Consider the following 24,607-nt stretch of genomic DNA (forward strand, 5'->3'; position numbering starts at 1 on the left):
CCCCTGCATTGGCAGGCAGACTCTCAACCACTGCGCCACCAGGGAAGCCCTAGGGTTTATTTTTAATGGAAAATTCATTTATGCCCACAGAGTATACGTGGGCAAAAATAAAATCAATGTGCCTACTTGTCTGTAAAGCAGTCCTAACCAATTCAGGTTATGTTGAAACAGGCAAATGGTTATCTCAGTAGATATGGGATGGTTGTACCAAGTGTACCTTTAGTTTTCTGAACAGGGATACCCACCATGCCAGAGATGTTAGGGGTGGGGGATTGATTGCAGCTTCTGAAGGGTCTGATTGAGGCCCCGTCCGCCGATGGCAAGAGGCCATTGGCACAACTGAAAGTGAGAATAGGCAGGGGACTGAAGCATTCTGAAAACAGTGGAGAATGTTTCCTACCTTGGGTGAGTTACTGCCCTATCCTGGTCTGTTCACATTTGCAAATATAAATGATACGTGGACTGTTGATCTAAATGAGGTCTGTTGGCCCAGACGCACATACTCTGTGCCTTAATGGTATCCTTGGTTGCCAAAATTATGGCTATTTCAGTGTTGCCGTTACTAAGGCAATTTTGATTATCCAAGGAGTGAGAGGAGTTTCTTCAATGAAATGAACACCTTCTTTATGCAGCCCTCTTTCCCTCAGATCTTTGCTGATTAACTCAGCAGTTTCGCTATTACTTCTCCCCAACCCTTAGTAACTCACATGGCCTTGTCTTTTTGTTGGCTGTGCCCCAAAGTCTGCTAGGTGCCACTTTATCTTCTCACTCAACGGGGAGGAAGATGGATGGCTATGTCCCCTGACTTTCCTCCCCTGGAAAAGTCCCTCATAAACGATGATCAAAGGTTATTGCAACATGAAAGCTAGCAACGGTTTTCAGCAGACTGGAGACAAAGGCAGAAGAAGCAAGCCCCATGCCCTGTTCCTTGATGGAGACCTAAACAAGATTCAACATTTTCTATACTTTTAAAATTAAAAACAAATGAACCATTCCAGTGGGTGGTTTTGGGGGGGGTTACCTTCTTTCATGCCTACCCATTGAAAGGTCCCAGAATTGAAAACTGAGGTCCCTACTAATCAAGAAGAAATGAATGAACCTGTCCTTGATATTTAAACTCCTTGGAATTATCCAGCAGAGAAATTATACTCATTCACCATGAATATATATTGCCTCCCACTAACTTTCAGATTCTTTAAGAAAAAAATATCCCCGTTCTGTGGATACCATGCTTCTCCTTCACATTTGAAGACAAGAGATTCTCCTCTCTGTCAAAGCTAACCAAGACACACCCACCCCAATCAGTGTGGTGTTGCCCGCAGGAAATCTGAAGTCATAGACACTGTGATCTAAATTCCTCTCAAGAATCTGGATAATGACCCGAATCCTGTGTATGGAGGGGAGGTTGATAGTTGGTATTTTATGTCGAGTTTCCCTTGTTCTATAAAGCTTGCTCTTAAGTTGTGTTCTCTTTTGTAGACTGTCAAGGGGATGTTGGACAATCCCAATGAACCTGTTAGTGACCTCTCTTACTTTGACTGCATCGAGAGTGTAATGGAAAACTCCAAGGTAAGCCTGGCTGTGCTGTTAACATCCCTCCTCATGGTGAGGAAGAATCAAGACATGCTTTGTGTGCACCGGCCCGTGGCCCCTCTGCATGGCTGCCTGTGTCCTAAAGCCTTGTTATGGCGCCCTTTGCCCAGGTGCTTCTCAGACCTGGCTGTGCATCAGAATCACCTGGGGGTCTTGTTGACCACACCTTGCTAGATCACACCCCGAGTTTCTGATTCAGTAGATCCCAAGGTGGGGGAGATTGTGCATTTCTGACAAGTTCCCAGGTCCTGCTATGTGGTCCAGGGGCCACTCTATGAGAACCACTGCTCATACCCTATGAGGGATGGGTCTTGCTGTGAATCAGAGCATGTATTTCCTTCAACTGGGACTGCACTGGTGGGGAAAGCCCTTCAATGACCTTGGCTTATATGAGACCCTCCTGTGTGTTCTTTTCACCATCTATCCATGCCTTGCATTCTCAAGGGGAGTGAAATATTGGGGGGGTTTTTGGGGGGTGCGGGTGGTGAAAGTATCTAAGATTATACAAAGGTTTGTGTCCTCCCTTCTCCAAATCTTAACCCTGCTCAACAAAATCTTATTTCTTAGTATTGAATTTAATGTGGGTGGCAGTTGGAGGGGGGTGGTCTAAAAAGACTTCTTATCAGAGCAATAATAATAAAATTTTAAAAGGTCAAGAAACACTGATCTATGGTAATTGCACCAGTGTTTTTGAGAATGCCTCAAAATCAGGATAAAATGAAATGAAAGCGAGATGAATGGAATTTCTTTCTTTCCCTATCCAAGATGGCTTCTTGACAAACAAAGAGCTCTGTGTTGGGTTCTACACTTGGATGTGATAATCTCCCTAAAGAGTTCTGTTGAACATCCTTCAGTTCTAAGATCTGTGACCCTGGAAAGTAGGACCTGCCTTCCTGGGGCATGAGGAGGCTCATGAAGACACACCACCAGATATGGGGCAGGTGCCTTGCCTCTGCCTGTGTGACCTGTCTGACCTTGTGCATGTTGCTTGACCTCTCTGGGTTAGATTCTGAGTACTGAAATCCCTTTTAGCTGTTTTGTTTTGTTTTTTTAATGTTTTTAAATTTTATTTATTTATTTATTTTTGGCTGTGTTGGGTCTTCGTTTCTGTGCGAGGGCTTTCTCTAGTTGCGGCGAGCGGGGGCCACTCTTCATCGCGGTGCGTGGGCCTCTCACTGTCGCGGCCTCTCTTGTTGCGGAGCACACGCTCCAGATGTGCAGGCTCCGTAGTTGTGGTGCACAGGCTTAGTTGCTCCCGTGGCATGTGGGATCTTCCCGGACCAGGGCTCGAACCCGTGTGCCCTGCATTGGCAGGCAGATTCTCAACCACTGCGCCACCAGGGAAGCCCTTTTTAGCTGTTATTTTAAAGACCTCTGATAGGGACTTCCCTGGTGGTGCAGTGGTTAAGAATCTGCCTGCCAGTGCAGGGGACACGGGTTCGAGCCCTGGTCCGGGAAGATCCCACATGCCACGGGAGCAACTAAGCCTGTGCACCACAACTACTGACGCCACGTGCCATGGCTACTGAAGCCTGAGCGCCTAGAGCCTGTGCTCCGTAACAAGAGAAGCCACTGCAATGAGAAGCATGCATGCTGCAACAAAGAGTAGCCCCCGCTCGTTGCAACTAGAGAAAGCCCATGCACAGCAATGAAGACCCAATGCAGCCCCCCAAAATTAATTAATTAATTAAAGACTATCAATTAATAAGTGAATAACGTGGGGAAGAGTGTGTCTTCTGCTTTCTGGGTATGGTCTTCACCTACAGCTCAGTAGATATGTCTGATTTTATATTCTGGGAACTAACAGTTCTCAGTTTAGACCATTCACCCATGGGGTGCCCTGTATAGATTTTAGTTTATTGATCTGTGTATAGTAACTGTACCTCCTTAAGATATAGATAACTTTTGGGTGAAAGCTTCAGACTTTCATTATTTATTTCTCTTTGTGGAACAGAAATGATATCATTACCTTGAATCTTCTTATTGCAAATAAAGTAAAATAATGGCAAATATTGTAAATTAAGTGGCCTTGAACATTCAAGTTGGAAGGGTAGCCCCTTTACCCCATTGTCTGAAGGAATGCTGGTCAGAATATCGCTGGCGGTTTGTTTTGCAGGTTCTGGGTGAGTCGATGGCAGGGATTTCACAGAATGCCAAGACCGGGGACCTCCCTGCTTTTGGGGAGTGTGTAGGGATTGCGTCCAAGGCTCTCTGTGGGCTGACGGAGGCTGCAGCCCAGGTAAGGCATGGGTCCCCATGCCCCACGATGCAGGCCTTCCAGCCCTGTCCTGTGCCGGGTCCCTGTGGGAGGCATGCGGGGGCTTCAGCTTCAGCTCCATCTCCACCCATCACCACGGAAACCATGGAGAAGGTGGTGGCTATTGCTGGCTGAGCATTTAGGCAAAACATCAGCCCGTTACCCCTGAAGCAGAGCAGCCTGGAGAGAACACTGAACCCTGCAGACCCAGCCTAAGGGTTCAGAGGCCGGTCTTTTTTTTTTTTTTTTTTTAAGGTCATTGTTACAGATAAGTTGTTTGGGGGGATAAAATAGGTATGACACAATTCAAATTCCCTCTGAGGCTTTAGAGTTGCAAAAGTCTTAGTCATGCTCTTATTAGAATCAGGAGAAAAAATCGGATGCCATCACACAGAGTCGTGATCAGGCATGTTCCTGGCTCGTCTTCAACTGTGCTGTGCATTTCCAATAATTGATGGGCTCATGTAACTGAACTTCCAAGAATGTCAGCATTTACCTTGAAGGATTTATCATTTGATAATTGCCTTGAGCCTAGAAGATTTTTATTGAACCAAAGAAAAACATCCCTAGCTCAGGGGGTGAAATCACCTTCCCTTATTTGGCCCCTCATGTCTCAGGGGAAATGAGTTAAGGTTAGAATTTTCCCTCACAGATTCATTTTCTCCCTGTTATTTGGCTAACACCTCCAAAGGGTTTGAAGAGAAGACCTTCTCTTGTAGCCTCTTGTCCTCTTGGAGACCAAATATTGCCTTTTCTTCCCCTGAACCATTTTATTCATTCTTACTTACTGCTTCAAATACTGGCCTAAACAATAAGGATACATTAGGCTATGAGATGAGAAATCCTCATGTAGGGCAGGCTCCAGGGTTGGCCTACCCAGTAGCTCCACACCATCAGTCTACACCCACTATTTTTCCCCTCTGACATCTGCCAGCCGAAGAGTGAGCTCCATGCTGAGGCTGGTCCCCCTCATGGTCATAAGGTGGCTGCCAGAGCACTCAGGGCTGCATCCGTCCTTGGTCATGCCCCATGGAAGAGCTTCTTGAGGCTTTCTTAAGAACAAGGAGACTGTTCCCAAAAGCCTGTAGCAAACTTCTGCTGGCGTGTCCCTGGCCCAAGCGAGTGTCAGCTTGTCCATGCCTAAACTCTTATGGATGAGATCACTCTGACCACCTTGCACTGGGACCACCTGCGAATGACTGTTGTATGTATACTATGGGACCGCACTCCCCCACAGGCGTATCTAGGAGTACAGCGAGCCTGAGCTGTGGTTTATCTCCTGCCTTCCAGGCTGCATACCTTGTTGGCATCTCTGATCCGAACAGCCAGGCAGGCCATCAGGGCCTTGTGGACCCCATCCAGTTTGCCAGGGCAAACCAGGCTATCCAGATGGCATGCCAGAACCTGGTGGACCCCGGCAGCAGCCCGTCACAGGTAACTTTGGGGCAAGGATGTGAGATCTGCACGTCCTTGAGTTCTTGGAGTTGGGTGGTGGGAGACTGCGAGAATGAAGATTACCATTCTTTCAGAACTTGCAAAGCCAGCCAGATCATGACTTAGGGGGATGTTGCAAAATGTGGTAAAGGTGGAACAGGTAGGTGCTTTGGAATGGAGTGCCGGAAGGCAGTCACAGTGGCGTAATCACAGCGAGATTCATCAGGAGGCTCACAGTTCCATTTGTTCAGTTCAGGGGACATAACGTTGAGGGCTTGTTCTGAGCTCGGCACTCAGGGTCCTCCTGAGTGAGACCCGATCCCCTACCCCCTTAACTCTTACTGTGGGTTAAAGTTTGGAAGATGGAGTGATCGGGGTATGATGACAAGGCAAGGCAGGCACAGAGGAAGGTGTGATGAATTCTCTGAGGGTCTCTCAGGGGTCACTTCCCAGAGATGGTGATGCTGACCCAGACCCCAAAGCTGGATCAGAATCCATAGCACCAAAGGAGCCACAGAGACATTTGAGAACTAGACAGTATGTGTGACATTCCTTGGTACTTCTAATACCCAAGTGACATGGATCAAGTTAAATAATTCCAGCAGTATGTGCTAAAAAGAACAAGAATGGTCTGTGTGGGCTAGCAGAGGCAGGCTGTGATGGGCACATCCACTGCTGACCCTGGGACCAGCGTTCTTGAGGCAGGAGAAGGACCCAAGTAAAGGATACCTGGGGGGCCACCCGGACCTAAGGCAGGTGTCAGTGCACCTGAGATTCCTTACCTGTCCAGTTTAGGCCAAAGGGGTGTTACCAGCCTCAGCAAACTGGATCAGGCAGATTCAGAAACTCAGCTGGAGCTGGGGGATCCCTGAGCCACACCCCTTAATAAGGTGCGTATAGCCCGCCTGGGGGTGACATACAGCTGCATGTGACTGTTAAACACTTGAAATGTAACTGATCCAAACCGTGATGGGCTGTTAAGTGTAAAATACTGACCAATTTCAAAGACTTAGTAGGATAAAGGATTGTAAAAGCTTAATATTCTTAAATTGATTACATGGTGAAATGAAATGTTTTGGATATGTCAAGCTCAATAAAATATATTATTTACAATAATTTCCCTTGTTTCTGTACTTATTTTAATGTGGCTACTAGAAATTTTAAAATTAGATATGTGGCTCGCACTGTATTTCTGTTGGGCAGCGCTGGCCTAGACCCTGGGCCGTGTCCCTTCTGGCTAGGGGGGGTCGCAAAGGATAGCTGACAACATCTCCTCTGAGGCTGCCTGGAGCCCAGCCCACTCCCACATCAGCCCTGCCTTTCCTTTTCTTTGTTTAGTCTCGCTGCCTTAATAATTCTCGCCCTCCCCTTTCCTGGAGTGACTTCAGGGGCGGCAGAGCTAGAGACCTGGGTTTTATTTCCACGAGCCCTAGACATGTGAGTTGAAGGGGAATCCAGGGCTCAGGACCAGGGTGGAGTCCAGTGAACTGGACCCCTCTGCACTGAAGCATGGGGTGCCCCCAACCCAGTCCGTGCTTTATAGGTTCTGTCAGCCGCCACGATTGTCGCCAAGCACACCTCAGCCTTGTGCAACGCCTGCCGCATCGCCTCATCCAAGACGGGCAACCCTGTGGCCAAGAGGCACTTTGTCCAGTCAGCCAAGGAAGTTGCCAACAGCACTGCCAACCTGGTGAAGACCATCAAGGTAGGTTGCTGAGCTGAGGCCTTGGGAATCCCCGTGACACCTGTTGCAGAGGGGAAGGAGGTAGGGAATTGAAGCTCTGCTCCCTAATACTTGCTTCTAGTGGAGTTCAACTTCTAATTCAGTCTCATGATTTAAGTCATTGGGGAGCGGTTCATTAGTGATGGAGATATTTATCAGGAAAAACCAACAGCCTTGGTCTCTACTAGCCTTCTGCATAGTGTGTGGGGAGGGGTAAACTATGTGCTTAGTGGGGGAGGGTGGTTTTGAGGGGCTGGTAGAGGGCCCTGCCATGGTTGTTAAATATCTCTGGACCAAGAGAGAAGGTGGAGGGAGCATGGAATGGGAAATTGTTGGGAAAATCTTTTAAAACAGTCAGTTTATTCTGTCCTATGATATCTATTCTGTTTATAGTTGTTTAAATGTTTTCAGTGGCGTGTGAGCTTCTTAAAATAGAGCATTCCATGTTGATAACAAGTTCGTCTTTGTGTTCGTGGCCGTGGACAGGTTGAGGGGAAGCAGGGCAAGGGCACCCTGTGAGGAGGGAATCGCAATAGCTGGGCTGTGGTATTTGTAGCTGGGTGATCAGACCACAAACCCGGTCTGCCGTGCGTGGGACACCCAGCAGACACCAAGCAGATGACCTGATGGGAAGGCAAGTCACAGCCTGGACAGCAGACCCCTGGCAAAGAACCTCCAAAGGAGATTGTCATGGAAGGCAAGCTACCAGTTCTGTGCGAACCAGGAAATGCAGGAGGGAAGGCCATTGGAGGGTTCACACTTTACTGAAGGATTTTCACACTCGTGGAGGTGGGATTATCTGCTTTGTTGCCGGGCAAGTCCTGGAGGGATGGGGCTTTTCCCCCTGTTGTCTCCAGAGGATATGTTACTACACACCTCATTTCCCTTGCACTACAGAAAGCGAATTTAATCTGGTGGAGAAATTAGTCAACAGGCTGAGCCAGGAAGAAGCCAAGGAGAGATTGTGCAGGCCAGCAGCAGTTGGAAGCCGGCAGGCAAGAGCCACGGGGCAGTGATCCCTGTCAGCAATTACTTAGCTGCTTAAACAGAGTCTTAAAAAAAAAAAAAAAAAAACAAACTTAAAACCCGCTTATTTGAAGACATTAATAAGATAGATTGAAGATGAATAAATAAAGCCAGTGCCCAGGTGCCCCCAGGATCCTGCTGGCAGCTCCCTTTAATTACTGTCATGGTTCATGGTATTAGAAATGAATAAAGCTTATGTTTTCCGATATTTAGTTTACCCAAAGCCTGTTCCGTGTTTTGTGTGTATCACTCATTCAGTCCACACAACCAACCACCCTGTGCTTGCCATCCCCGTTTCTACGGTCAGCACAGTGACGCACAAGGAGGTTAAGAAACTTTCTTGGGGGTGATTCAGCCACTAAGTGGTGGACCGGAATTCAGACCCAGATCCCCTGCTCTTTCCACTCAAGCCTGCTCTCGCCCATGGCATGCAGTGTACGTCGTTAGCAAGGAGAGACTAAGCCATCTCCCCAGCCTGGGAAGAAATACCTGGTTGTGTTTACAGTGCTTGTGTGCCAGACTGGGGTGGGGTGGGGGGGGCAGGGCTGGAAAGACAGCAATTGAATTGAGACATAGTGACATCATTGTCGGTTGCTGTGTAACTAACTTATTTCAGTTAAACTTGGCCATTTTCCGATCATCAAAAAACTAGACTAGATTTCGATGGACCAAGGGGGAGACAAAGGCAAGGAGCTATTCTATACAAATTCTGGGATCCCTTTCTTTTCTGCCTTCTCCTCGGTTTTAAATCCTCACCTGTCTCCGTTAAGATCTCATTTTCTTTTCAGATTCTCCTCACAGTGGCAACCCCTCTTTGTAACTGCCTGCAGCAAATGAGCTCTTGCGATGGCCTTAAAGATAGGCCTGTGCAGAAACACCAGAGGGGGGATGCAGGCTGTTGTGACACGGAGAAGATGAAGCCCCCTTCCCGCGAGCACCCTGGGAATCGATAGCAGTGCACAAGGAACAGAAATGACCCTCTTGCCCCGCAGCTTGCTGAAATGCGCTTGGTGTTTTCGATTCCCATCAGGTGGCAGGCTTTGCCGGGGACCACGAACTTTGTTTTGAATTAACTAATGGGAAAATGGTGAAGGTCATTTCACTGTAGCACACTGTACTACATATCGATTAGACTTCCTGAGTTAAGGAATGGTTAAGAATCCTGTCAAATAGCAAAACAAATGAATGTTTTATTCCCTAAATGCTTGAAACAGCCCCCATCGAGGCTGAATTTTGCTCTAAGTTTTATGCTTCTTGGTCCTTTTTTTTTTTTTTTTTTTTTTTTTTTCTTCCTTTAAATCACAAGGATGTGCCCAAGCCTAAATCCCAGCTGCCCCACCTTTCCAGTCACAATGCAAGGAGGGGAACCCCTTCCCGGAGCAGCACTGGCGAGCAGGGAGCAGATTACCCCACAGTGGGTCATCAGCACCCATTAGAATGCCTGCCTCCAGGGATCATAAATCTCTGCTGTTGGCATTCTTTGCAATCCCAAAGCGTGGCTCAGCAAGAATAAATACGTGTACCCTCCTTCCCGCCAGGTGCTGCTCTCAATGCCGGCCAACTTAGAAACACACGGAGCCCTAACCACGGGTGCCGTCTTTCTGATGGTCCCCCCGTGTACCAATGCCTGCGTCTCTCTCTCCCGTCCGCTCTTTACCTATAGCCTCAAATCAGATGTGTGGAATCGAATGTTATTTTAAACGTGCAGTCACTCAGGTTTAGGTGCCAAGTAGAAATTGTGCAACAACAAAGCTTTTGTTTCTCTGAGAAGTTGGAGCGTGGCCTTGCCTCTCGCAGTGGAGTTGAAGCTCAGGGTTTTGCCATTAGGCATTGACAGGGTGTCCAAAAGACACCAGGTCCAGCTCTCATTAACCGGTTTTAAGTCGGCTGTAAGTACGTTTTCTCGATCGTCCTTTTGTTTGGATTGGTAAATAGGTTTCTTGAGAAGAAAAAGGAGGGAAAAAAAACCTCTTGAGCTTCTTACGCCTTATTCTTGTTGCCTTTTCTTTTTTTTTTTTTTTTTTTAAATTTTTATTTATTTTTGGCCGCATTGGGTCTTCGTTGCTGCGTGCGGGCTTTCTCTATTTGCAGCGAGCAGGGGCTACTCTTCGTTGCGGTGCACAGGTTTTTCATGGCGGTGGCTTCTCTTGTTGTGAAGCACAGGCTTCAGTAGTTGTGGCTTGTGGGCTCTAGCGCGCAGCCTCAGTAGTTGTGGCGCACGGGCTTAGCTGCTCCGCGGCATGTGGTTGGGCTTCTTACGCCTTATTCTTGTTGCCTTTTCTTTTTTTTTTTTTTTTTTTTTTTTAAAAATTTTTATTTATTTTTGGCCGCATTGGGTCTTCGTTGCCGCGTGCGGGCTTTCTCTATTTGCAGCGAGCAGGGGCTACTCTTCGTTGCGGTGCACAGGCTTTTCATGGCGGTGGCTTCTCTTGTTGCAGAGCACTGGCTCTAGGCGCGCAGGCTCAGTAGTTGTGGCTCGCGGGCTCTAGACCACAGGCTCGGTAGTTGTGGCACACGGGCTTAGCTGCTCCGCGGCATGTGGGATCTTCCCGGACCAGGGCTCGAACCTGTGTGGCCTGCATTGGCAGGAGGATTCTTAACCACTGCGCCACCAGGGAAGCCCCTCTTGTTGCCTTTTCTAAGGTCAGTAGGAGGGAAGGGAGCCAGGGGTCTTGGGTTCTGGTCTGAGGCATGAGCTTGGCTTAGCATGTCACTTTCTAGGTGTTGGTTTTATCACCTGAAACATTGGAGCTTTGGGATTAAATGATCTATAAGATCCCTTCTAACCCCCAAAGTCCATGAATCTTTGATTCTGGTGCACATGCAGAAATTGTTTCTCCCAGATGCCTGTGCGATTTTTGCTAAGTGTGAGAACATTCAGAGGAGCTGGCCCAGGGTCCTGGATCTTCCCGGACCAGGGCTCGAACCTGTGTGGCCTGCATTGGCAGGAGGATTCTTAACCACTGCGCCACCAGGGAAGCCCCTCTTGTTGCCTTTTCTAAGGTCAGTAGGAGGGAAGGGAGCCAGGGGTCTTGGGTTCTGGTCTGAGGCATGAGCTTGGCTTAGCATGTCACTTTCTAGGTGTTGGTTTTATCACCTGAAACATTGGAGCTTTGGGATTAAATGATCTATAAGATCCCTTCTAACCCCCAAAGTCCATGAATCTTTGATTCTGGTGCACATGCAGAAATTGTTTCTCCCAGATGCCTGTGCGATTTTTGCTAAGTGTGAGAACATTCAGAGGAGCTGGCCCAGGGTCCTGATGGGGCCTGGGCATTTGGCTAAGTGGATTTACCCTTTCGTTGTTATGACGGGTGTACTAAACATTCTGGGACGTGGACTATCTACGTGAAAACTGTCGTGCCTACCTGAAATTTCACCTCTGGCCAGTTTTGAGTATTCAGTTTACTGGGGTTGCTCAGCCATCTCCAGAGTGGAAGCAGCATTCAGATGTGAAATACTGTCCATGTAAACAAACCATCCTTTCTGATGCTCAATTCTTCCTTTGGAGGAAATGGCTTTTCCCTCTTGAAAATGGAAAACAGTGCTGGATTGGAGCTTGGCGTTGTAGTCCAGAGGCCACGCTATTCAGGGTCCTGCCCTTGACCCGCAGTGGGCTACATGATATGTGATTTTAGGGCCCAGTCTCAAAAAAAAAATCTTTTCTTCATCCTGTTGGTGCAGTCGATGAAACCACACAATTAGAAAACCATTCCTTGGGATTTACCTGGGGTAATCATCTTGTCGTTTGTAATAAGTTCACCTAAGAGTTGGTGGCATGATCAGACATCTGCCTTCCTAATAGGCCGAGAGTGTTGTAGACAGTAGAAAAGAGGATGGGAGGAGTGTGGAGAGGTAAAAGGAGCAGGAGAAATGAGCAGCACCGCTGAGAGGCTCGGCATCTTCCGCTGAGCTAGAAGCCCTATCACTCCCACTGGAGGGGGTGCGATCGGTGCAGCTGAGATGCGAGTTCCTTTGATGCCAAAGTCCGCTCCTGCCATCTGCCTGCTTCAGTGGTCCGCCTGTGCTGGGCCCACTATTGTCAGGCTCCTGCTCTGCGGCACCCAGCCGGCCTCCCAATGTGTGCCCAAATTGCTCCGAAGCCTGGTAGGGCCTGACCTCAAGGAGTCAATGATGGTAATAGTGCAACAAGAGGAGAGCGCCCAGACGGTTCACTGCCATGTCGCCAGCCCAGTGCTTACGTGGAGGTAACGGATGCTAACTCAGCTTTTACTGAGTATGTGAGTGGAGTCAGAACTGAAGCCATAAATATGAGTAAGTAGCAGGCACAGAGGGTTTCCACTGGGCCTGGAAGAACCACAGAAGGGGTGGAGTTAGGGTCAAGGTCAGTGCCTATCTGGTGGAGCAGGGCATAAGCAGAGGCAAGCTATGCACAGTACTAGTGAAGACGGTAAATTACCCAGGCTTATGGGAGTTCCTCAGAGAATATTAGCATGGCGGATGTGTAATTACTGCCCCAAGCTGTCAAGACTTGATTGGAATATAGTTGTTATTCAAGTAGCCTTTAAACTAACCGTGCCTGCCTCCTCTTGCCTTATTGAAAAATAGAAATGTTCCCATCTCAGATCCAGTTTGTTTTGTAATTGCTGGTGCCTCCGGTTTTTTGTTCACTAATTGTCTAAATTGACTTTTATATGTTGCTCATAATGGTTAAATTAAAAGTTTAATTCGTCATTTAACAAAGAAATTTACGTTCTTCGACAAACATCACTGCCTTCTCAAATGTTGCCCTTTGCTGGGAGCCAGGGGTGCTGTCACTGGTCACAGGCCATCGGTTCTAGCAGCCTGGTGCTTGAGGAGGTACAGTCCATGGTTGGGGAACTGGGGTCCAAGGGTTGACCCTTTGTGGGGTGGCCCGGCATGCATCACAGGCCGCTTTCCTGGCTTGTCTTCTGTGCAGGCTGTTGATCGGCGATGTGACTAATCATTCGGTGCCATGGTATTACTGCTGCTAATTTTAAAAAGAAATAAACTTTGGAAGCAAAAGGTACATAGATAAAAAGCCCATGTGTGTAGAGCTCAGTGAATTTTCCCACGCCAAACACCCCTAAGTAACTGTGGCCAGTTGAAGAGACAGCACATGGCTGGCACCCAGAAGCCCCCTTCTGCTTCTTCAGTCTCACTGGCTCCAAAGTGTGACCTGGAAGCTAACACCCAGAATTAGTTTCATCTGTTTTTGTACTTTTGCACAAATGCAGTCCTATAGTGGGTACCCTATTGTGTCTGGCCTCCTTACCGAAATAATTGCATGTGTGAGATTTGTCCATACTGCTGGCAGTAGTTCTGGTCTGTTTTTTCCCATTGCATTCCATTTTGCTCATTTGAAAATGACAGATACATAAGCCCTCCCTCCATCAGTCATTCAGGGACATCCAGGTAAAAATAGCTTAAAAGAAGTTGAAAGTGGTACACAGTGTGAGATATTTTTGTAGTTTGGCAAAGAATAGACTTAATTGGAGTGAAATGGAGGGGAAGAGCCAAAGGGTTATAGTCTCAAAAGTAGGGAAGAAAGTGGCTCAGCCACAGGGATGGGCAGCATAGCTCAAGGGGAGAGAAGAGCAGGTGCTCTTTGAATCACGTTAAGTGGGGAGTGGATGGGCTGTGAGGTCAGTTGGCCTGTGAGCCACACACTCAGCTTTATTTCTTACCATTGCTCATTTAGCCCCTCTGCTTGATGGCAGAGATCCCTCCAATCAGTTCTTATTCATTGTTTATGGATTCACCAGACATTTTCAGTATTCCCATTAAACCACCTTCTTTTCGCTGGGTGCTGATTGCTGCGGCCCAGGAGTGATCTCTGTGTTTTCTCCCATCAGGCTCTGGATGGGGATTTCTCTGAGGACAACCGCAACAAGTGTCGAATTGCCACCGCCCCCTTGATCGAAGCCGTGGAGAACTTGACGGCGTTCGCCTCCAACCCTGAGTTTGTCAGCATTCCTGCCCAGATCAGCTCCGAGGTAGGGAATCCTTGCAGCAGAGGTAATACTGAGGTCTTTGGCTTGTTTTGTGTGGCACTGAATGGGCATGAACAGTTAAGGATTCCAAAAACTTTTTCTGTCAATATGTAGGGCACTGTTACTGTTGTCATTGATGATACAAGCAGAGTTCAGGAAACTCTAAATGTCTGTACATCACTTAAGAGGTAATGTCTTGGCTTTATATGTTGAGAATAATCTCTGTGCATAGGTTTGGGGCTGATTCTTTCTTGGTGTGTGTCACACTCAAAAATAATATTTAAGGGGTGGCATGGCCCCAGGTCCTCATCATCCAGGCCCCATGTGAGCCAGCCTCCATGCTTCCCTACCCTCTGTTTCCTTTCGAAGGACAGAGGTAGTGACTTGATAAAGAACATGACCTTCCAGGGTCCAAGTCATTCACTTAGTCTGTGTGCCCTGCCCTTGACCCTTCTGCTGTTTGGTCCCAGGGCTCCCAGGCACAAGAACCAATCCTGGTGTCAGCCAAGACCATGCTGGAGAGCTCATCATACCTCATCCGCACTGCACGCTCACTGGCCATCAACCCCAAAGACCCGCCCACCTGGTCCGTGTTAGCGGGACATTCCCACACCGTTTCTGACTCTATAAAGAGTCTCATCACGTCTATCAGGTTAGTGTCTCCTCTAGAAATTGCTAGCGGCCTGCATCCGACAGGGCAGGAGGGGGATAAGCCCATCAGGACTTTTATTTAATAGCAACATGGTTGATCATTGTCATCATCTTTTTCTTTACCTCTTTGGGACCAGTGGTAGCACTTGTCACAACAGTAATAGATAACTAAAGTATTTATCATATATTAGATACTATTCTAAGCATTTTACCTGTATTATAGTATATGTTCATCACAACAACCTTGTAAAGTAGATGCTCCTATTGTCTCTCTTTTACTGATTAGAGAATTCAGGCAGAAAGGCATTTAGATAACATTCCCAAGGGCATCCCCAGGCATGATTGCTTTAGTCCCAGTCCTTGTAAACATTGTACCATATTGTCGATACCTGGGAGACTAGACAGAGAGCACCACTGCTTATTTAGCAGGATTTGGGGTTACCTTACCTTGATAATATGACAAAAAGAATATTCCAGTTCCCAGAGTATCTCTGGGCATCTCTAACCTCCATGGTGATAGTAGGAGCCTGAAAAATCATCCCTTGAGTAGACAAAACATTTTTGAAGTTGACCAGAGTTAATTACCCCACAGCATAGAGTGCATGCCTTTTCTCAGGTATATTTTGTTTTTGAAATTGCTTTTGAAACTTAAGGCATTTCTTTCTTAATGCCTTGCAAAGAAAAACCCACTAAATATTTTAACTCCTACCACAGCCCAGGATGTTTTCGACTAGTATGCAATGTAGAGAGCATAGTATATTTGTACTGGAAATAGCACTGACTTTTTTTTTTTTTTAATGAGGGTCCTATGCCTAAGCCAGTGAATGGAGAATCCAAGTCCAAATTGTTTCATTTACAGTTGCCTGGCATCAGCCTGAGATAGTGGACAGCACCCTACCCTTCCCACCAGAAATAGACTTAGCACAAGTGTTAAGTGAAGAAATTCCTGAGCTATGCAGAGAAGCATTGCCAATCAAGGGTCAGGAATTCACCCCCTAAAGCAATCGAGTTGGGTAGAAAGTAGACAGGGGCTCCCGGCCCACCAGTTCTGGAGCAGGTTTTGGGACTTGCGCTCCGTGGAGCCCGTGTTCTACTTGCTGTGTCCCTTCCAGGGACAAGGCCCCTGGACAGAGGGAATGTGACTACTCCATTGACAGCATCAACCGGTGCATCCGAGACATCGAGCAGGCCTCGCTGGCGGCTGTCAGCCAGAGCTTGGCCACGAGGGACGACATCTCCGTGGAGGTATGCAGGGCTCTGTGGCCAGCTCAGAAGCCTCTGGAAGTACTGAAGAATCCCAACATCAGGCTTTGGGGATGGGGGAATGGCACCAACATGTTTTTGATAAAGAGCTTCATCATTGGGCCACCTTCCCCTGGAACCAGCCTGGGAAGTTTTTGGAGGGGGTAGGGCAAATGCTGAGCAGAGAATGATGGTTTGATGGAGGAACACATGTACTGCGGGGGTGGAAGGTTCAGATTTGGCTGAAATTTGGAGGGAAATGATCATTGTCAGGTAAGAGTGTGTCAGTCGGTGGGGTTACCATATTCAGTAGAGCAGACCTAAGCGTGTAAATTTTGAGTGCTTCCCTGTCTTATTTCAGCACTTTTTTGACTAATGGGCGAATTCAGCATTCAACGCTATGTGTTTGGTCCATGCAGAAATCAAGGATTCTGCCCTTGTTACTCAATACCTGGTATTGAGAGAGCTTTTGCATTCTGTTAATTCAGAGCCACATTGCCCTCTCTTGCCCATTTTTCCAAAGTTGAGAAAAGAATTTTCCTACTTGTCTGCTTTGAGTTTTTTCTGTTAGCTGTCCAAAGGCCCCTGGTGCATACTTCTTTCTTTCTGTTGAAAGTGCCTGACACTCAGAAGGTACTTAATAAATATGAATGGTCTGTTGACTGGTGTTTCTCTCCTGACACTGAACTCATCAACAATGAACTTTGGCCCCTGTCTGTAAGCAGGGCCTGGAATTGGAATTGCTCTTTTTTTTTTTTTTAAGAAGATGTTGGGGGTAGGAGTTTATTAATTAATTTATTTTTGCTGTGTTGGGCTGTGCGAGGGCTTTCTCTAGTTGTGGCGAGCGGGGGCCACTCTTCATCGCGGTGCGCGGGCCTCTCACCATCGTGGCCTCTCTTGTTGCGGAGCACAGGCTCCAGACGCGCAGGCTCAGTAGTTGTGGCTCACGGGCCTAGTTGCTCCACGGCATGTGGGATCCTCGCAGACCAGGGCTCGAACCCGTGTTCCCTGCATTAGCAGGCAGATTCTCAACCACTGCACCACCAGGGAAGCCCAGAATTGCTCATTTTTATTAATAGAACTGTGTATTTCATTGTTGCTTCACCTGCCTCCCCCATTTCCAAGGAAAGAAAGAAGGAATATGTATTCTCATCCTGTGTGGAATGTTAGAATTATCGTTAACCTGTTATTAAAGTAGAATATGCATACAGAACAGTGTGCCTGTCATATGTGTGCAGCTTCCTGAACTACCACCAACCAAGCACACACTGTAACTAGCACCCTGAGCAAGAAACAGAGATGACGAGCACCCCCCTCACAACCCCATCCTTTCAACACCATCACCAAAGCATATCCTCTGTCTTGACTTCCTCCCTGGGAAGAAAATCCCTCCCCTTTATCTGCATGTGCTTCCTACCTATACCATATTTAATCTAACAAGCCATCTGTAGTAAGAAGACCTTGCTGGGATAGTCTTGCATTCTTGACTGTAGTTACATTATGAGTGGGAAGATAAGAAGTAATTTGCTAAATAAGACCCTTGGAAGTGTGGAGGTTTCTCTCTACCTGCCTCCATCTCTCTAACTTTTTCCTTTTTTTTTTTTTTTGTTTTTTTTTTTACTTTTTCCTTTTTTTCTTTTTGTTTTCAAGTTTGCGGGTTAGGCTGCTCCTCTCATTGACTAAACTCTGCACAAAGCCCCCCAGCCCATAGGCAGTGTTGTTCGGTAGGAGAGTAGCCTGAGTCTCATCTCTGTGAGCAGGACATTGTCACTTTGTCAGGAGTCACCCCATTCCGTGCTGGTGAGTGCAGACGTAAAATGTCCAGCCTTCTGGTCTGTTAATCTGGACTCTATGAAGTGAAGAAGCTCCTGTGAAGATTTCTACAGAGGGATCTGATGTTTCCCACGACTAGTTAACACTCTCCATCTTTGAATTCCCCGCCCCCTTCACACTTCAGCATCATCCAGATACCTTGCCCCGTCTCTTTATAGCGTGAGTTCAGTTCTTTGGGATGGAGAGATTAAACTGTCTCTCAAACCTGAGAAGAAATGCCTTGATGGTGCCATTTTCACTGATGGTATCCGCATCACCAAATACAGTGACCAGAGCGCCTGACCATAGCCTAGTGGGCATTTTACCTGGCATTTTCACAGTGTGCTCTCTGGGAAATAGTCCTGCTTTAAGAGAGCTGATGTCATTTTTACGTCACCCTCCTCCCCACTCCCCCGCTTAAGGGGTTCTTAGTTCTGAGGACACTGCAACCTGGATGTTCCCTCAGACCCCACCATTAGCTACCTCCATTTGGACACAGTTGTCTTCCCTTCTTGGAAAGCCACCGCAGTTCCAGCTTTCCAGTAATTATGCTGAATAACCCAAAGTAAAGGATACCAGTAGCATCAGTTGTTACTATGGTTGCCAGGAGTGAGAAGCCAGTAGGAAATGTGTTCCTGGGGCCTGCTCATGTCCCTCATGGATGGAACTGTGGGGAGGAGGGGTTTAGCCCAGGGGAACTGAGGGTCGCTGGGACGGGGAGGGGCACACCCAGGCATTTTGATATCCCTTTCTTTCGGCCTCCCTTATCTTTCACATGGACCTTTTTACTTTATTTTATTTTTTTATGCGGTACGCGGGCCTCTCACTGCTGTGGCCTCTCCCGTTGCGGAGCGCAGGCTCCAGACGCGCAGGCTCAGCGGCCATGGCTCACGGGCCCAGCCGCTCCGCGGCATGTGGGATCCTCCCGCACCGGGGCACGAACCCATGTTCCCTGCATCGGTAGGCGGACTCTCAACCACTGCGCCACCAGGGAAGCCCCACATGGACCTTTTTAAATCAGTACAACTACGTGGGGAGCTGTTGTAAGTTGAACTTGACAGCTCTCTCTCCTTATCAGGCCCTGCAGGAGCAGCTGACTTCAGTGGTCCAGGAAATCGGGCACCTAATCGATCCCATTGCCACAGCAGCTCGAGGAGAAGCAGCTCAGCTGGGACATAAGGTAATGGGCACTAGGGGATCCTGCTGAGAGTGTGTGAGAAAGAGATGGGGGGAGAGTTGTTATTGATTTTGTTGTTCTTGTTCCCCAAAGCCTCAGGGCAGGTGTTAGGGCCGGGTCATTGCTGGCTGACACTAGAGAAAATACCACTCAGCCTCCGTCAACATCTTCTCCAAAAATGACCACTTCAAGGATCTCTTTTTACTTAGTTAGCATTGAGACAAAAGCTACAGGGAAATTTTTCTGGTAATGCTCAGACTTTGCAGCCGCCAAGGCAGTTTTCAGTCACCTATCGCTCTTGATCTTCTCTGGGACAAGCCAGAGACTGAACTTGGCATTCATGGCCTGGTGTCTGCCGTCTTTTGTCCTGGCTGGCCAGCCTCATTCTGGTGTGTTTAGGGCACGTTTTTCCTCCACAGCCTCTAATATAGTGTCCATTTTCACACGTGAGGAAGCAAAGCAAACTTGCAGACTTTACCCTCGACAGCTGAAACTTTCCGTGTGGCCACTCTGCTAGCCCTTCACCTGAGCGTTCATACCCCCATGGTGCAGGTGCTGCATCATGTTCTGCCTGTTTGGGGCTCATTTTGCAAATCCTTCAAGGAGAGTTGTCTTGTCAAGCAGCCTGTGCCTCGCAGAGAGAGGGCAGACGTTGGGTTTTTAACAAGCTGCAGGATTTCCTAGCATTTGCCAGTGCTACCGTCAGTATTGATGTGCAGATCAAGAAATCCAGTAGCCAAAACCGTCTCTGCAGGTATTGATTTTAGAAAATCAATATTCCTGCTTTTTCCAATACAGAATAGCTTAAGGGCCTACTAAGCTTCCTGCTGGGTCTAAGGAGAGGTGTTTGGGTTTAAAATGGCCAGTATCTCTCTGCCATTGCAAGTGTGGTAAATTTCATTTCTCACCTGAGTGCCTTTATAATAAGAAAGGGCTTGTCCACCTGTGTGAAGCAGTTTGCAAGGGGCGGGGGCGGTGCAGAACGGGCCTGGAGGCTGGAGCACTGCGTATGTGACTGCTGTGGGGACGGTGAGTTTGGCAGAGAAACCGAACTTCTGTTCAGTTACTTTTGATTCCAGTAGGAATTTCGTAAGAAAATATTTCTAGACTGCTAGGGCAGCATCCTTGTCTCTGCCCTTATGTTGCTTAGTGTGGAAGATTAATTCCTATGTCAGTGGGTGGCATGAAAAGAAACTTTATTTGTGTCACCAGAGTTATCAATTTACTCTGGTCCTTTGGCTAAATGAGTCTCACCTTCTGAAAGGGAGTTCTGGACAAAGGCAGCCTAGGGGGCCTCTATCCGGAGGGGTCGTGGGCTGGTGGTTGATGCCCACCTGGTTCCAGTGCTTCATGACGGCGCTCAGGTGGGGTGCCAATTCAGCAGCTTCAGTCCCACTTGGGAGTGATTGATAAAGGGGGATTCTCAGACCCCGCCTGGATTGGTTTCCCATGGCTGCTGTAACCAAGTACCACAAACTGGGGGGCTTAAAATGACAGAAATGTAATCTCTCACAGCTCTGGAGTCCAGAAATCCAAAATCAAGGCGTTGGCAGGGCCACACGTTTTTTGCAGGCTCCATTCCTTGCTGCTTCCAGCTTATGGTAGCTCTTGGCATTCCTTGACTGAATCTCGCCAGTCTCTCTCCGTGGTCACATTGTCTCCCGCTTTTCTGCCTTCCCTTCTTCTCTTTCTTCTAAGGACACTTGTTATCAGGATTAGGGCCCACCCAAGCAACCCAGGATGATCTCATCTTCAGATCCTTAAACACACCTACAAAGACCCCTTTGTAAGATCACCTTCACAGACTTCAGAAATTTGGACATGGGCATACCTTTTTGGGGGTCACCATTCAACCCACTCTGCCATCCTAGGCTTAGGGACTCAACATCATATACCAAATACTCAAAATTCTGTGTTATTTTCACTTCTGTACTAACTCAGGTGAGGAGGTTTCCTGTTCTGTCATGTGTCTCAATAACAGGAGGTATTAGAGTCCTTGCTAAACTTCCTAAATACGGGAAAAATCCCATCCCTTCCAAACCTTTGCCCTACAATATGTGAAGAATAATGACCCCTAGTGTGTGTGGAGTGCTTACTACATAGAGACCTGTACTGAGGCCTTTACGCACGCTGACTTAATCCCCCTAAAATTTTAAGGAACTTAGTGCTATCACATTTTACCAAGGAGGAAACTGAAATTTAGTAATAGGAAGCAATTTGCCTGAGATTTCTTAAAAAGGAATTGGCAGGGAGGATTCAAATCTAGCGGCTTTGAAAGCAGAGCTTCCTCTCCACCCAGCCATCCTCCCTCCCTGAGGAAGTCGGGCACCTGTTGAATTGTGTTTACTGATGCTCAGCACCCAGCAACCCTTGACATTTTACAGTTGCATCGATAAAATGTACTTTTAAAATAATAAAACGAATCGAGAGAACATGTTGGATTCTAATGCATTAAACATTTTGACTCCTTTAGTACTTACGGGACCCCTCCTGAGCCCTGACCCCTGAGGACCCATCACTGCAATTGGTGGTGACACCACCGTTCCTGGGGAAGAGGAGATGAAATCCAATGCAGATACGCAGGGCTGTCCCTGCCTATAATATACCCTGGGGATTATGCAGACTGGGCCTTACCCAGAGGTCTTTGGCCAAAGCAGGGATCCAGGCAGGACGGGGGGCTGCCGGAATCCCGCTAAGTCATGTGCCTTGACATCGATCGGGTCTGCCCAGAGGATGGGGAGCCCCTTTAAAATTCATACAAAGCACCATAAGGGCCAGCAGCAGCCTTGTTCAAGTGTTTTGAAACCTATCCATAAGATAACTGTAATTGGGGATAAAACAGTCAAAGTATGTTTATTGTTAGCTGATAGTCTTGTCTCGCTATTAACTTTAATGAACTTTAATATTTTGGACCCTCACCACCACCCCCAACTCCCATCCCCTGGTTTGTTGCTGACCTAGTGACTGCTACTGCCCATGTGAAGCAGCCTTCCTGCCTGCATCCACATCATGGGAAGAAGCATTAAGGGAGTTGAGGGCTATTCCCATCAGGTGAGCTTAAATACACCTGATGGGAATAATTTAGCAATTAGTAATTGCCGCCCAAGATGAGGAGTTGAATGCAAAAGTGTGATCAGTGTCATTGTGTTTTATCTGAGGGGGAATAGATGACAGTGTCTGAAGCAAGGACAGCAAAATATTAAAATCTGATATTATGGATGCTAGGTAGACGGTGAGCTTTGGTGAGCATATACAGTCAGCCCTCCATATCTGCAGATGTCGAACCCACAGATGCAGAGGGCCGACTGTACTCTACAGCATTTTATATATAAGAGACTTGAGCACCCACGGATTTTTAGTATTCGTGGGGGGTCATGGAACCAATCCCCTGCAGATACCAAGGGACATCAGATCGATGGTATGCACCATCGATGCTGTTACCTACTGGAGACTGGCCTCTGCTGCAACAGTGCTTAGCTGTCTTTAGGCTTTTTTGTTCCCCCAGGTTGGGCTCGTCATAAACAGCACATCTTGGCTGATGGGAAATCATTTTTGCTTTTTTTTTTTTTTTCCAAATCTACGATTTTTTCAAAATACTTGAGGCGGAGGGCAGTTGTGTTGGCTTCCTAAAATGCTTTTGAGGGTGCCTTTACTCTCAGGCTGCTTTTCTCAACTGCCATGCTCCCCTGCCCCTCTTCTGTACCCCTTCCTTTTGAGTTTGTAAGATGCTCACCTTTGGTTCTTTCAAAAGCTGTTCTATTTGTGAAATTAAAATTAAGATTTGTAAAATTCTCACACATAACTGTGGATCTCAGAACAGATTTCTTAGCACTTTTGCCATGATCAGAGACAGACAAAGCGCTCCCCAGAAGAAGAAAAATCCGAACAAGAGTTCATTAATTACAAGTACTCTCAAAAGTAAAGTTGAACGAGGAATAAGGTCTGAGGACCTAATATGTATATAACATGGTGACCATAATTCGTAATACTGGATGTAAAATAGAAAAAAACAAAAGTGAAGTCCAGCAGATCTGCCTGTCCCTGTGACTCAGCCCATCCCTGTCCCAGGCCCCTTCCCAGCAGCTGGGCTCCTAAACGAGACACAGTATTTACATGTTGCATCTGGGGCTTTTTTTTTTTTTTTTTTTTTGTCTTGAAAGGTGACACAACTGGCGAGCTACTTCGAGCCCTTGATCTTAGCTGCAGTGGGTGTCGCCTCCAAGATTCTGGACCATCAGCAGCAGATGACAGTGCTGGACCAGACCAAGACGCTTGCAGAGTCTGCCCTACAGATGTTGTACGCAGCCAAGGAAGGCGGAGGAAACCCCAAGGTACAGTTCAGGATGCTAGGGGCTCACTTAGGACACTGAGAAGCCAGCACATGTTCCTCTGTATCATGTCCCTCCAGGGAGGGCACCTCCAGTTTTTGGATGGTGGCATTTGATTTTCCATTTAAAGGTGGGAATTAATCTTCTCTTGGCCTTCCCGGGGATCTTTAAGAGGAAAACCAAGAAATGCACACAATTAAGGCTGATTTAGAAGTTATTTTTTTTCCCGTGACAGTGTGTGTAGGTAAGCATCCTTGGGAAAGAAACATGTATTGTGTGGTTATTACAGGAATAAAAACCATAATACCTGCCTGGCACCTGTTCAGTGTTGACACAAAGCAAACCTCTATTGTTTTCCACTAAGTGTCGTTTCTGTTCCTGGTACTTAAGTTCAAAGAGAAACATGGTTAGGGTCACCCATGGCATGTGTTGCTATTGCCTTGGGGACAGTAGTTTAATATGAAAATCTCCCCTGCCAGTTTACAGGTGGAACATTTCTTCAGCCTGATGTGTCACCCAGGTACTTTAAGTGGCCAAAGATGGTGACAACATGTCCTTTTCTCTCGAGGTCAGAGAAATTGTCAGGGATTGTTTTACTTGTGAAACCAGCGTGCACCTTAAGTTTCCTCAGGGTTCTGGAACCTGGAGAGGGGGCTGGAGGCTTCTCCCACCACTTGTATCTTCTAGGAGCTGCCTGCACACGATCATCTGATCTTAATGGGTCTTCACCTAAGCAGACTAACTTGAGAGAGCACTACTGAAAAGATTTGTGTAGCATACTGACCTACGAGCTACAAGTATCCATTACATATATAAATTTTTTTTCATTTAGTGTGTTTTGTTGTATGTCTAAGATCTTCAAATCAGTCATGTGGTATAGCAGCGAAGACTCTAGATTGAGTCAGATGGCAAAATGGTGATCTCAGAGCTAACAGCTATTGCGTGCCGACTCTGTGTCATTTATTACATCTTATACCCTCATCTTATGTAATCTTCATAGAAACTCTGTGACGTGGGAAGGTTCCCACTGCACATGTGCAGAAGCTGAGGCTGCCCTGCCGAGTTGTCCGAGATCACAGGCGAGGTGCGTGTGGGGTCATGTGGAGATGCAGGCCAACTCAGCCCCGAGCAAGGCCTGGGCGGGGTCAAGGAAGGAGGCAGGGAAGAGGGAGGAGCATCTGCAAAGCACAGATAGGGTTATAAAAGGATTGTGGTTTCTTTAGAAAATAGCATTCTAGGGGCTTCCCTGGTGGCGCAGTGGTTGAGAATCCGCCTGCCGATGCAGGGGACACGGGTTCGTGCCCCGGTCTGAGAAGATCCCACATGCCACGGAGCGGCTGGGCCCGTGAGCCGTGGCTGCTGAGCCTGCGCGTCCGGAGTCTGTGCTCT

The 24,607-nt window shown here is 47.4% G+C and overlaps 1 protein-coding gene and 1 long non-coding RNA gene across 2 annotated transcripts in view; both read left to right on the forward strand.

The window, feature by feature from the left end:
* Positions 1-24,607, forward strand: part of TLN2 (talin 2) — a 440,519-nt gene that overhangs the window by 342,930 nt on the left and 72,982 nt on the right. The window contains exons 35-43 of the mRNA XM_028495089.1: positions 1,480-1,569; positions 3,710-3,832; positions 5,141-5,284; positions 6,828-6,989; positions 13,871-14,011; positions 14,479-14,660; positions 15,772-15,904; positions 18,792-18,893; positions 23,051-23,221. Coding sequence (XP_028350890.1) covers positions 1,480-1,569; positions 3,710-3,832; positions 5,141-5,284; positions 6,828-6,989; positions 13,871-14,011; positions 14,479-14,660; positions 15,772-15,904; positions 18,792-18,893; positions 23,051-23,221 — 1,248 coding nt within the window. The remainder of the gene's footprint in view (positions 1-1,479; positions 1,570-3,709; positions 3,833-5,140; positions 5,285-6,827; positions 6,990-13,870; positions 14,012-14,478; positions 14,661-15,771; positions 15,905-18,791; positions 18,894-23,050; positions 23,222-24,607) is intronic.
* LOC129392528 (uncharacterized) lies at positions 7,272-8,085 on the forward strand. The gene is made up of 2 exons (XR_008618569.1): positions 7,272-7,796; positions 7,905-8,085. It is a non-coding gene; the product is annotated as an uncharacterized lncRNA (long non-coding RNA).

This window comes from Physeter macrocephalus, chromosome 11, assembly GCF_002837175.3.
Source record: "Physeter macrocephalus isolate SW-GA chromosome 11, ASM283717v5, whole genome shotgun sequence".
NCBI classification, from domain to species: Eukaryota; Metazoa; Chordata; class Mammalia; order Artiodactyla; family Physeteridae; genus Physeter; species Physeter macrocephalus.